Genomic DNA, 13,078 nt, shown 5'->3' with positions numbered 1-13,078 from the left:
TAGTTGCTTTGAGCAGTATGTGAAATCTCTGCTTGCAGATCAAAGTGGGAACTTTTTTATTTCTTCTCGGGGCCATGCAATTTCACCCCTCTCTTCTAAATGCTGCCAATCCTGCTAGACTGCAAGTGCTGTGATTGGCAGCACTGTGGAAGGAGCGGTGACTTTGCACACCCACAGAGAAAACTCTGAAGGAAGCCCAGTTGAGCTGCTAGCAGAAATTTCACATACTACACTACAAAAACAACAAACGTAAATATCTCTTCGATGGAGCAAAGCACCAGAAAGCATAAAAGAGCTGCATAATCAGGGGAACTCGGGGATTTTTACAAGGTATTAGACAACATTTTCTAAGCAAGTGTCCTCTATAAAATACAAAGTAATGTAGCGAAGCGATGCACTCCTTCCATCCCATCATGCAGAACCACAAGAGGTGATTTATCTGATTTAGCACCCATCCATGCATTACTGCGAGGAAGCTGTCTTTAAGGGGTTGTTAAGCATAAGGAAAAACATTACCTCCTAGAATCACTGAATTTAAACCTTTGGAAGAAAACTTGGAACCAAACACAGAACTAAATGGCCATAGTATAACATGCAATACGAATTCATTATGTCCCCCATAATTCAAGCCAAAGTGCAATAAATGAGACCTAGTCCTGAAGGGCTATTCGGAATTGATCTGAATGTTAATTTTCCTTCTGCAAAATGGATGAAAGTAGCACATGCAGAATTTGTAAAATAAGTCTATATTTTATTGTACACATATGTGAATAGGCTATATAAAACAACACAGACTGTGGCGGAGAACATGGAAAGACTCAACGAACGCTGCTTAGTATAGAATTGAGAGTTTAGTGATTATCACCTTGAAGTTGAGCCTTTGAACGACTTGCTGGGATTCACATTCCAAAATGACACTAAAAGACAGCATTGAACACAGATTTTACATTATATCTGCTTAATCCAAGGGCAGGAAAACCTTACAAACTGACGCTGCTGTGGACTCTACCTTTAGAAATGAGTGCATCGCTTAACGGATTCCTGCACTGCTCTGTAATAGTACATCGAGAACCAGAGGTCTGTTCCTGACCTCTGTACCATTACAGTAAAGTGGTGCAGGCACAGGAGCTGAGCGTGCGCTGTCACCAGAACATGAATAGTCAAAATACACTGCAATACAGAAGTACTGAAAGGTACTAAAGAGGTGGCCAGCAAATTTGTTTCTAGGTTTCTAACAGGGACTAAAATAAACTTTAAAAATAGTTGAATAAAGCTTTAATAAAAATAAAATTAAACGTGTAAAAAAAAACCTCTTCTTACCATGCAAAAGTAGTAAAACTATACCAAATGGTTATAGTTGTAAAAGTAACGGCCTGCAGGCTAAATTTAAAGGAATTGTCCAGAACTAACATATTGATGAATTATCTGTTGGATCTGATGGATGGGGTTCCAACACCGGGCACCTCCATGTGTCAGCTGTTATCTGCTCTCGTTCACTAAGGTGCAGTACAAGTCATCAAACAATGTATTGAAAAGCATTGTTCTATAATGTACATTGTCTGTTGAAGGAGATCAACTGGTCGGCAGAAGTTCTTGGCCTTGGAGCGCCCCTCATCCATCTGATATTGATCTGACAAACAGATCATCAATTTGTTAGTACAGACATCCTCTTTATCACCACTCTGTCCACCCAATAATTAAAAAATCAACAAAAGTTATTATATACATTGTATATTCTCAAAAATGGTGTCATTAGAATAATACAATTCCATCTCCCAACGAAAAAAAAAAAATATTCCCATGCCTAAATGACCAGGAAAAATAATAATTAGGCAGACAAAAAGATAGACTGATCTAATTCTGTTTTGCAACAAAAGGACTTTCCAAAACTTTACTAATCGAGATCAGGGAAATTCTAGTCATCGCTAGGATTTCTTAGATGCCAGTTCAGAATGTAGATGAAGAGATTCTGGAGAGAGTCCAAAACCAGGCTACTTCTAGATCACAATTCTTTACTAATTCATGAAGGCACTTACAAGAAATATTTTGCTAAATTAAAAGTTTCCATAAGTGCTTGGCTAATTAGTCCACTGTACTTAGCATCTATTTGTTTGGGTTAGGACAGAGACTTGTCTGCAACCAAAACACCAATGATTGATAATACAGCGCGCCACATGAAGATGGTTTAGTTTAAAGGAGAATTTTACCTTTATATTTTGCCTAGAGATGAATAATCATTTGTTAATGCTCTGCAGCTTGTGCCCTCCGTCAGCAGGAACATATCTTAGAACATGGTGTACTGATTGGGTATATGAGCTATGGCTTGTGGAATGCCAATAATTTCTCATCTTCTGGTTTTATTTATCAGTAGGCATCATAATATTTTCACTTATACTACAAAACTGACCTGGTTTTGCGGTTACAATTTGCAAATATTTTCCTAGTTTCCCATATTATTTACTAGTTTCCCAACATAGAGGATATTACTCCTGGTAGCACATTGCAGCTTTTGCAGTATCCTTAAATGTGCTGCCACTTGGGGGAGGATATTACATACAGTTGCGCTCAAAAGTTTACATACCCCGGCAGAATGTTTGCTTTCTTGACCTTTCTTCAGAGAATATGAATGATAACACTAAAACTTTTTCTCCACTCATGGTTAATGGTTGGGTGAAGCCATTTATTGTCAAACTACTGTGTTTTCTCTTTTTAAATAGAAAATGACAACCCAAAACATCCAAATGACCCTGATCAAAAGTTCACACACCCCATTTCTTAATACCTTGTATTGCCCCCTTTAACATCAATGACAGCTTGAAGTCTTTTGTGGTATTTGTGGATGAGGTTCTTTATTTCCTCATATGGTAAAGCTGCTCACTCGTCTTGACAAAAAGCCTCCAGTTCCTGTAAATTCCTGGGCTGTCTAGCATGAACTGCGCGCTTGAGATCTCCTCAGAGTGGCTCAATGATATTGAGGTCAGGAGACTGAGATGGCCACTCCAGAACCTTCACTTTGTTCTGCTGCAGCCAGCGACAGATCGACTTGGCCTTGTGTTTTGGATCGTTGTCATGTTGGTACGTCCAAGTATGTCCCATGCGCACCTTCCAGGCTGATGACTGCAAATTTGCCTCCAGTATTTGCTGATAACATGCTGCATTCATCTTTCCATCAACTTTGACCAAGTTTCCTGTGCCTTTGTAGCTCACACATCCCCAAAACATCGGCAATCCACCTCCGTGCTTTACAGTAGGAATGGTATTCCTTTCATCATATGCCTTGCTGACCTCTCTCCAAATGTAACGTTTATGGATGTGGCCAAAAAGTTAAATTTTGGTCTCACCACTCCAAATTACCTTGTTACAGACGTTTTGAGGCTGGTCTCTGAGCTGTTTTGCGCATTGTAGGCGAGATACTTTCTGGCATTTGCGCAGTAATGGCTTTCTTTTGGCGACTCGACCATTCAGCCCATTTTCTTCAAGTGCCTCCTTATTGTGCATCTTGAAACAGCCACACCGCTAGTTTTCAGAGACACCAGTATTTCAGCTGATGTTATTTGTGGGTTTTTCTTTTTAACCCGAGCAATTTTCCTGGCAGTTGTGGACAAAATGTTTGTTGATCTACCTGACCGTGGTTTTGTTTTTACAGAGTCCCTGATTTTCCATTTGTTAATCACAGTTTGAACGCTGCTGACTGGCATTATCAGTTCCTTGGATATCTTTTTGTATCCCTTTCCTGTTTTATACAGTTCAACTACCTTTTCTAGTAGATCTGTTGACAATTCTTTTGCTTTCCCCATGACTCACAATCCAGAAACGGCACTGAAGGGATGAAAGATGCAAGAGTCTGTCTGGATCCCAGAAACTCACTCACCTTTTTTGCACACACTGATTACAAGCAAACAGGTCACAGGTGAGGATGTTACCTTTAGTAGCCAGTCAAACCCATTTGTGTCAACTTTTGTGCATGTTATCAGGCCAAAAACACCAGGGTATGTGAACTTTTGATGAGGGTCATTTGGATGTTTTTGTTGTCATTATGATTTAAAAAGAGAAAACACAGTAGTTTGATAATAAATGGCTTCACCCAAACACTATCCATGAGTGGAGAAAAAAGTTTTGGTGTTAACATTCATATTCTCTGAAAAACGGCCAAGAGAGCAAAAATTCTGCCGGGGTATATAAACTTTTGAGCACAACTGTATGAATCTATATTACCATTGACTGCTATGTAAATATGCATGCACAGAGCTCCACTTTTTGGTGGCTGCAGACAGACAGAGCTGTATAATTTAAAGGAAATCTGTCGGTAGGATCAGCCTCCTAAACCATCCATATGGACATGCATTCTATAGAAAGCTGAACAAAATTATACCTTGATATGAGATACGATGTCTTGTTAAAAAAATCCACGTTTTTATTACATGCAAATAAGCTGATAAGATCTATGGGCCGGACACAGATCTTTCAGAGGATATCTCTCTAAAGATTTTTTTTTAAATATAAGTGGGCGTTACCAGTGTGATATGTAATGGCTGCTCTCTTCTCTTATAATGACAAACAGCTCGGCAGTGAGATCAGAGCTAACAAAGCACAGCAGAAGTGAACTTTGTTTCATTACAAAAACATTTGCAGCTGCTGTCCTCTGACAGTGCTTCAGCTTGCATCTCACAGGCAGTGTGGACAAAGGGCTGTACATCAGAGCTGATAGCGCTGTGTGAAGGCAGCTGCAAATGTGCTTGATGTGTTTGTAATGAGACAAGGTTCAACTCTGCTGTACTGTATTATATCTGATCTCAGTGCAGAGCTATGTGTGATTATGAGAGAAGAGAGCAGCTATTACATATCTCAGACTGGTAACGGCCATTTCATTTAACAATCTCTGGAGGCAGATTCTCAGGAAGGTCTATGTCCGGCATATACGGTAGATCCTAACAGCTCATATACATATTAAGAAAAACGTTGATTTCTCTGGAATAAGGCATCGGATCGCAGATATCAAGATATCATGTTATTGAGCTTTCTAGGACCCACATTCTCATGTAAACAGCTTAGAAGGGTGGATCCTACTGACAGGTTCCCTTTAATTCTACATCGCAGTAGAGGGAGGCATTACGCTGCCACTGTTTACAAGGGTGGATTTTTCTGTTTAGCTGTACTTTTGTTTATACTGTGTATTAGGGAGCACTTTGCTGGCACTATATTTTGTCAGATATTACATTTATGCTGTTTATCAAATCTTGTGAAAAGTATATAAGTAAGATCCTACCCCTGATCAATAATTTCATCAAGTATCAGAAAAACTGTGTCCATATTTTCCAACAGCAAATTCCTGTCTACATGCTTCCTGTGGATGAGAAAAATAAGATCAGATTAGTGACTTTTCCATCATCTTAAAGGGAATTTGTCAGTTTGAATAACGCGATTAACCTGCAGACACAGGGTTAATCTGCAGGTTAGTAGAGTAATAAAGATGCCTGGCTGCTGTACTGAAAGTGCAGCACCCAGAAGGAATAATTTTATTTTTCAAGGGAGCTGTCGGCTTTCAGTCCTGCAGGTGTGCCGGCGCAGCTAGAGTCGTCACTCAGTATACTGTGAGCTACAGCTGTTAGTGCCCCAGCACTGACTGACAGTTGGCTGTACACTGTTGCACTGCTGAGCGAGCTGTCAGTCAAAGTCATGCCTTTATGATTTAAAGCTGGCAGCTCCCATAAAGTTCATTTTCTCCTGGGTGTTGCACTTTCAGTACTGGGGCCAGGCACCTTCATAACACTATTAGTCTACAGATTAAACCTATATCTTCTGGTTAATAAAGTTATCTGAACTGATAGGTTCCCTTTAGGCCTGAACGATTAAAGGGTTGGGTCAGTAAAGAAGACAGATCTAACAAGTCCAACATTTAGGCTATGTGCCCACAGTAGCGTTTTTAAACACTCAGGAAACGGGTCTCCTTCCCAGAAAACGCGCGTTCTTTTCCACGTGTCTTTTGAACTATAGGAAATAGCCAAAAACGCGGACCTAAGCGGAAATTAATGAACATGCTGCGTTTTTCACCGCTAAGCATTTCCTTAGCGTTAAAAAACGCATCCATTGGCACAAAAAGGCCAAAATGCATTAAAATGAATGGGATGGTTCTTTTAAGCGTTTTTGATGCTGTTTGACCCCGAAAAACGCATCAAAAACCCTTAAAAAAAACGCAACGTGGGCACAAAGCCTCAATGTTATAGAGCAGAAAACAACTTAGAGGCAGACATGTGAATGCACAAATCAACAATGCTAAAAACTGTTTGCTGGCAGTAATTTTTTTTTTATTTTTAATTTAAAGGGGTTGTCCGGGCTTTTCACATAATCTCAGTGCATATCTGGGCTGCAGAATGTTGACAATAAGTAATTTACCTTCTGTGGCCAGTTTGCAGCGTTTCCAAGATATGATCTCTTGCTTCTATGAAAAACGTCCAGGGGGGTGTGTTCTGGCATTGAAATGAGAACTGGTCGTTTCCGCCTCACTAGTTTCACTTTCCATAGATCACTGTTCAGCGTGTGTCTGGGGGAGGAGCAGCTGGGTTGTCCTGCTCTCTGCAATGAGGCTGCTAGAGGGGGAGGATTTGTTACTGTGTGAGGAGGGATAGGCTTGTTCATGTGGTTGGGGAGGGCCTGTAGCTATGGAGGGTGGGGTTGTTGCTATAGAGGGCATGTTTGGAGTAGAGTAGGAGGAAACGACCAGTTCTCATTTCAATGCCAGAACACACCCCCCTGGACGTTTTTCTTAGAAGCAAGAGATCATATCTTGGAAACCATGCAAACTGGCCACAGAAGGTAAATTACTTATTGTCAGCATTCTGCAGCCCAAATATGTACTGAGATTATGTGAAAAGCCCGGACAACCCCTTTAAGTTTTTATCTGCTGGTTGAAAATATTCAGTGGCTGTAAAAGACTTTTTTTTTGTCTAGAATACACCATTAAGAAACTATGGTATATTGAGACACAATTTTATAATTGATATTACTATCATTATTATTATTATTATGTGCATATAATTTGCATGGGAATATTTACACTCCTGCTTTTTCCCCATTTTTGTGCAGTCTCTTTAAACCTTAAATGTGAACAAGATATTTTTTTTTAATGTACTGAAAATGGGCAGAGATCCTGAAAACTGTAAGGATTTAAAGGACAAAAAGGAGATTTAAAAACTTACCTAACAGCAGCTGTCTATGTTGCCCATAGCAGCCAGTCACAGCACAGCTTTTATTTTCTACAGTACTTTTGAAAATTGAAAGCTTTGCTGTGATTGGTTGCTAAGGGAAACAAAGACAGTCTTGCTGTTAGGGCAGTTTTAACATATATATATATATATATATATATATACAAATCTCATTCAAACATTGCTTTTTCAGGGAGGATTTATGGGGGGGGGTTCGCATATGGGAAAGAAAAGACTCATACTTCATCATTGTGCTGGATGTGATTTTCATCCATTTTTGGTCCATGTGTACATTTTTACCATCAGTGTGGCACTGTGGCACCATTTTTTTTTTTACATAAGGCAGCCTCTGCGAGCAATCTATTTTTCTCACTGACCAGTAGCCTTGCACTGATGAGATATATTCGCAAGCAGGAACAAAAATGGACGTCTCGGGTTTTTTTGGGGCGGGGGTATTGCTGACATTAGGTCATAGACTTGTGAACAGCCCTATATACTTTATGTATTCTATCTGTGGAAACCATGGATAGAACACGTATGTGAAAAATGCATGTCTGAATGGGGCCTTACAAGAATCATCATGACTAATCCCAACTAACAGACAGGCTACATTGGATGAAAGTGACCAACAGCAAACTGTGATGATTCTAGACTCCACGTATGGCATAGCGTTCAAGGCAGTTAAAATGAATATGTCACCCGGATTACGCTGCCCAAATTGCGGGCAGTGTGAATTGGAAAGAGTGCATTTACATAGTTTTTTTCTCTCACAAACTCTGGCAATTCAGAGAAAAGTTACTTTAAATAGTTGACTGAGGACCATAGCCGGAGACCATGTAAGGATGAAGACCGGGCTGCAGGTCTGGAACTGTCGATGCTGCGTCCCTTCTTTCCTGGGGGAAGGCAAAAAGGCCTGTACAGATGCCCTGACTCGGAAGTTTTAGGGGGCGGTTAAAAGAGAAAGCGCGCGCAGCGTTGGGGGGTTTCCTGCCAGCCGTGAGCGAGGCCAGGTGTGTGCAGCGTGCTCCGCGGGGTGCGTAGCCGGGCCGAGACGAAACGGGGCTGGCCATATGCCAGGATGCTGCCGGAGCCTGCTGCAGTAACAGGGAGAGAGCCAAGAGCCCTGTTCAGCTGAGCACCGCATGAAAGCTTAAAAGCCTGAGAGAGCGAGGTGCCGTGTGCCCAGTAGTTACCAGGGAGCAAGGTGACAAGGGCTCCTTGATCGTGAGTACTGTATCCGTGCCGCATAGAGAAAGCCGAATACTGGACAGACATTTGCGGCCTACCTTGTCAGTCCACGTTGGACTTTGTCAGTGCTGCGACCCTGTTTGCTTTGGTTGCAGCAATCTACGGAAAGGGGCTCAGCGGAAGGTGCCGGAGACCGACCGCTGCCGCCAACAGACGGACCGTGTTTGCAGGCCCCCACTGGAACAGCACCGTGCCAGCCGTTAGTGGCGCTACTGACTTCAAAGCTTCATTTGTGGGCTGGGAAGCCTCTGACACGATAAGTGATTTAAAGAACTGCCGTTGTCTTGTTTATTGCTCAATAACTTTACCTATTCTTGCCATTGAACTGTTTAACCCTCATTTAACTTCCTGCGAGGAGTTAACCCACTGTTAAATTAAAACTGTTAAATTTGTTAACCCTTGCTCTGTCTCCTGTCCGTCACTGCATCCCGCAACCTGCTTACAACCAGACCAGTCCAACACCGCTCTTGGTCAGCTCTTCCCAGCACCACTCTAGGTGACTGAAAAGATTCTCGCTATGGGAGAGACATGTCAATCACCTGTAGTGGTGCTGAGACAAGCCAAAGATGAGTGGTGCTGGACTAGCCTGAGTCCCAGGCCGGATCTGTTCTCTGACATGCCAGATTGTTTCTGAAAAAAACTTATTTGTTTCCAGTCCTGCATCAGGCTTTGACTCATGCTGCTCGTGGTTTGGGCAACATGAATCAGTTGACAGGTTCCTTTTAACAAATAATTTTTCTAACAAAAATCTCGCTCTTACTTGAGATATGTGATGATTTCTATGTATTTATTGTGTCTGGTGATAGATAAGCCATGCACACAAACGTGCTCTACTCACCGCAGTACATGGCAAAGGCTTTCACATAGACATGTCAGTGCAGCGAGAAGCATCAACTGAAGACAGATATCACAATTATTGTGCTGAACCATGTAAAACATTATCATTTGTGATGTCAAAACACTACACAGTCACTACAGACTTTCACAACAGCTTATTTGTTTGTAACAAACCCGTGAGACTGTATGACCATACGAAATAAAGATGGTGACCAGGGCTGATAACCTTAATAATAATAACAATAATAATTTTATTTCTATACCGCCAACATATTCCGCAGCACTTTACATTACAGAGGAGACTTGTACAAACAAAGACATTAGAGAATAACCCATAATTCAACAGATACCAAGAGGGACCTTCTCACAGGCTTATAATCCAAGGAAATGGGGGGGACGCAGTAGTTAAATGATAAAAACTGTGATAAACCAGTTTAAAGAAGGTCATTTTTAGGCCATGCTTAAAATTATGGGTATTAAGAATTATAAATAATAATCTTTATTTTTATATTGCGCTAATATATTCCGCAGCGCTTTACAGTTTTGCACATATTATCATCACTGTCCCCGATGGGGCTCACAATCTAAATTCCCTATCAGTATGTCTTTAGAATGTGGGAGGAAACCGGAGTACCCGGAGGAAACCCACGCAAACACGGGGAGAACATACAAACTCCTTGCAGATGTTGTCCTTGGTGGGATTCGAACCCAGGACCTCAGCTAACCACTGAGCCACCGTGCCGCCCACACCGTTCCGCCCACACCATGCCCAGAATTCATCGAATTGTCCGAGGTAGGGCATTCCGGAGAATTGGCGCAGCACGTGAGAACCTTATTGATACTTGTAAGGAAAATATGAATAATTCCTAAGATTCTTTGTACAATTCCAGGGCTCATGCTGCCCTTCCCCTATTTTGTTGGTGCAGTGTAACTCTGGACTTTTCTTGTGCAGGCAAGTAGCAGCAGTTCTTTCTCTCCCTACACTGTATAATTCTATCTCCCTCCCTCCTTTCCCCCCTGTTGGAATGTCCACTCGCCTCTCGCTCCCTCTACACCAGCTTGTGTAATGTGAGATCCTGGTCAGCTCAAGCAGGAAGTAAAGGTTTGAGTACATGTTTTCTTTGTTCCTTCAAACTAGATTTTAATAACACAGAATAATCATAGGAGCAGGACAAATATATGTCCGCAATCGGTATAATTAAAGCTATTCACAGCAGCATTTTGGAGCTTGCGCGGATGCGAAAAACTGAGAAATGGATTTCTGCCCGCCCGCACCTCCCAAACACGTCATGACTGGTCTTAAATGAAAGATAATGTTGTAATAAGAAAAAGGATACCCCTGTCGTCTCTTTCTAAGGTTTTCACCAATAGTTTTGACAAATAGAAGTTTTTAAGAACTTTTAGAAGGGGGCGTATATCCTCTAGCTCAGCTCCCCAGTGAGATCAGCAAGGGAAAGGTATAAATCTAGGATGCTCGATCAGGAAGTGGTCTTTTGCCTGGGGAAGCAGCTGCAGGAAGCTGTGCATTTGTACCCTTCGTTCTGGGAAAATTCCCCTCCCCCACATCCACACAGCATACCAATAACGGAGATGTGTAAGTTCTTATTTTAATCCCTTTTATTTCTAACTGTCTGTGTATACTGTATTTTGTCTCTTTTGTAACCTCTTTTGTATTTTTGTAAACACTGCCTATATCTGCTGGAGTAAATGTACAAGTTTTTTCTTCCTTGCTCTAAGAACGAACTGCCACAACCTCTGCGCTAAATTACGCTACCTTGTGGGTGTCTCCTTACCGGATATTGGTTTTTCATGTCAAAGAAGGAGCTAGTGCAGCAAAGTGTTCTGGGGGATTTGGGAGACCCTGGCAGTGACAGAATGGAGGCTTATGTGTGTATTTCCTGCTTGAGATTAGGAATATACATACCGCCCTCACTGCAGAGTGCTCAATAGCCAGGACATGGCAAGGCAACCTTTCTGGCAACTACTTATCCTAGGTGTAGTTCCCTGACTGACCTGAGGGTAAGGGGGGTGCCACAGACCTGCAAATTCCTAACCGCAACTGGAAAGTGGGATACGCAAGTAAATACCTAACAGTATTCCCTAAAAAAAAAATCAAACATCCTTTATTTATGGACATTTAAAAAAAATTCCAAACTTTTCCATACTGTACAGGAGATTGAGGACATTTGGCATCAATGTTGGCCCCACATGGCTTGCCAGTTTCTTTTATGTTGCTCCTTACTTCCCAGACACATGCCAGCAATGGTGCAGAAATCAGACTGTGCTCTCTTCTTAGTTCTTTTGGCACACAAAAAAATAACAAAAATGGTGCTAAGTATGATGTGATATATTGGCACTGCAGCTAGCACATTTGCAGGTGCTTTCTTCTGGTAGCAAGAATGTGTATGAGGTTTTTATGTCTCTAGTATGGGGAAAACCTGCCACTGGAACTATGATTTGCACTAGTTCAGCAATATCATTTGTGGTACTGAGAACACAACATTGTGTATAGGTTATAATTATGGTCGGTTTCATAGGTTTAGTGAGGAAGGATGCATTATACGGTACATTGTAAGATACCGTAGATAGTAGATATGGGATAGATGGATACAGTGGGTATGGAAATTTTTTTTTTTTTTTTGTAAATTCTTTATTTTTGAATTTTAAACATCACCATTAAACACAACACCATTTCTCAGATGCATTTGGCGAAATATTACTTAAGGGTTGGCTTAGGGCGAAGAGGAAGGAAAAAATAAGGGGGAGGCAGGTAGGGGAGAAAAGGGGAAAAGGGTACATAATCATAAACAATATCAACAACATTAACATAATGTGGTTGACGACATGAGTACAAACACTGAATGGGTGCATTTCAGAAAATAACATAGCACATTACATTAGGGCTATCATATTTGATCGGAGAGGCCAGGAACCCCAGTGCAGAAGCCGTCGAATCCAGGTAAACCCATGAGACTCTAAAATGCCCCTAAGGAGGGTTGTCTTCCAAATACCTATTCCACGGGGCCCAAGTCAACACATAAGATCTATGATTATACATTTCCCAGCTAGACAGCTCCTCTAAGCGAAAAATCTGATTTATTTTAGCATACCATTCTCCCAAAGTGGGAGGAGCTATATCTTTCCAATGAGCAACTATTAACTGTCTCGCCGCACTCAACATCAGTGGGAGAAGACCATGTTTTTTTGGTAGAAAGTCCTTCGACGGACATGAAAAGAGAGCCTCCGTGGCTTTAAGATTAACCTTTATTAGTTTTAATTTTTTGAGAACTAGTTCCACTCCATCCCAAAAAACCCTCAGTCTAGGGCAGTCCCAGAATATGTGTGAATGGTGTCCTCTAGAATTAAGGCATCGCCAACAATCATCATTATCCGCGAGGCCCAACTGGAATAACTTAGCCGGAGTTAAATGCCATCTGGTTAATATTTTATAAGAATTCTCTTGCAGGAGTACACACCTGGAAAAACCCCGAGCGTTTAACAGCATTTTCGATATTTGGTCCTCTGTAAACGTGGTATTGAGTTCCATTTCCCAAGAATATATAAACGAAGGTTTAAAATGTATATTCGGAGAGATGAGATGTGAGTAAATGCGGGATAGAATTTTTAGCCGTGGGGATGGAAGTTTTATCATAATATCTAACCAGGACCAATTAGATTTAGATGGGAATTTCCGTCCAAACTGTAAAAGTGTACGTCTAATGTGTTGTTTTTGTAAAAAATTTGTTGGTTGAGTCAATGCATCCGGTGGCCAAAAACCCTCCCGCAAGATT

The 13,078-nt window shown here is 41.3% G+C and overlaps 2 protein-coding genes across 2 annotated transcripts in view; one reads left to right on the top strand and one right to left on the bottom strand.

The window, feature by feature from the left end:
• Positions 1-13,078, top strand: part of SNX11 (sorting nexin 11) — a 193,379-nt gene that overhangs the window by 100,163 nt on the left and 80,138 nt on the right. The gene's annotated exons all lie outside the window — the stretch shown is intronic.
• The window catches only part of COPZ2 (COPI coat complex subunit zeta 2), a 35,144-nt gene that overhangs the window by 1,673 nt on the left and 20,393 nt on the right, over positions 1-13,078 (bottom strand). The window contains exons 4-6 of the mRNA XM_073572431.1: positions 9,289-9,344; positions 5,267-5,344; positions 866-917 (exon numbers count right to left, since the gene is read on the bottom strand). Of these exons, the coding sequence (XP_073428532.1) occupies positions 866-917; positions 5,267-5,344; positions 9,289-9,344 (186 nt within the window). The remainder of the gene's footprint in view (positions 1-865; positions 918-5,266; positions 5,345-9,288; positions 9,345-13,078) is intronic.

Source organism: Dendrobates tinctorius, unplaced genomic scaffold (assembly GCF_039654945.1).
Source record: "Dendrobates tinctorius isolate UK_male_01 unplaced genomic scaffold, ASM3965494v1 ptg000032l, whole genome shotgun sequence".
NCBI classification, from domain to species: Eukaryota; Metazoa; Chordata; class Amphibia; order Anura; family Dendrobatidae; genus Dendrobates; species Dendrobates tinctorius.
This window is presented reverse-complemented; position numbering and strand designations above follow the sequence as displayed.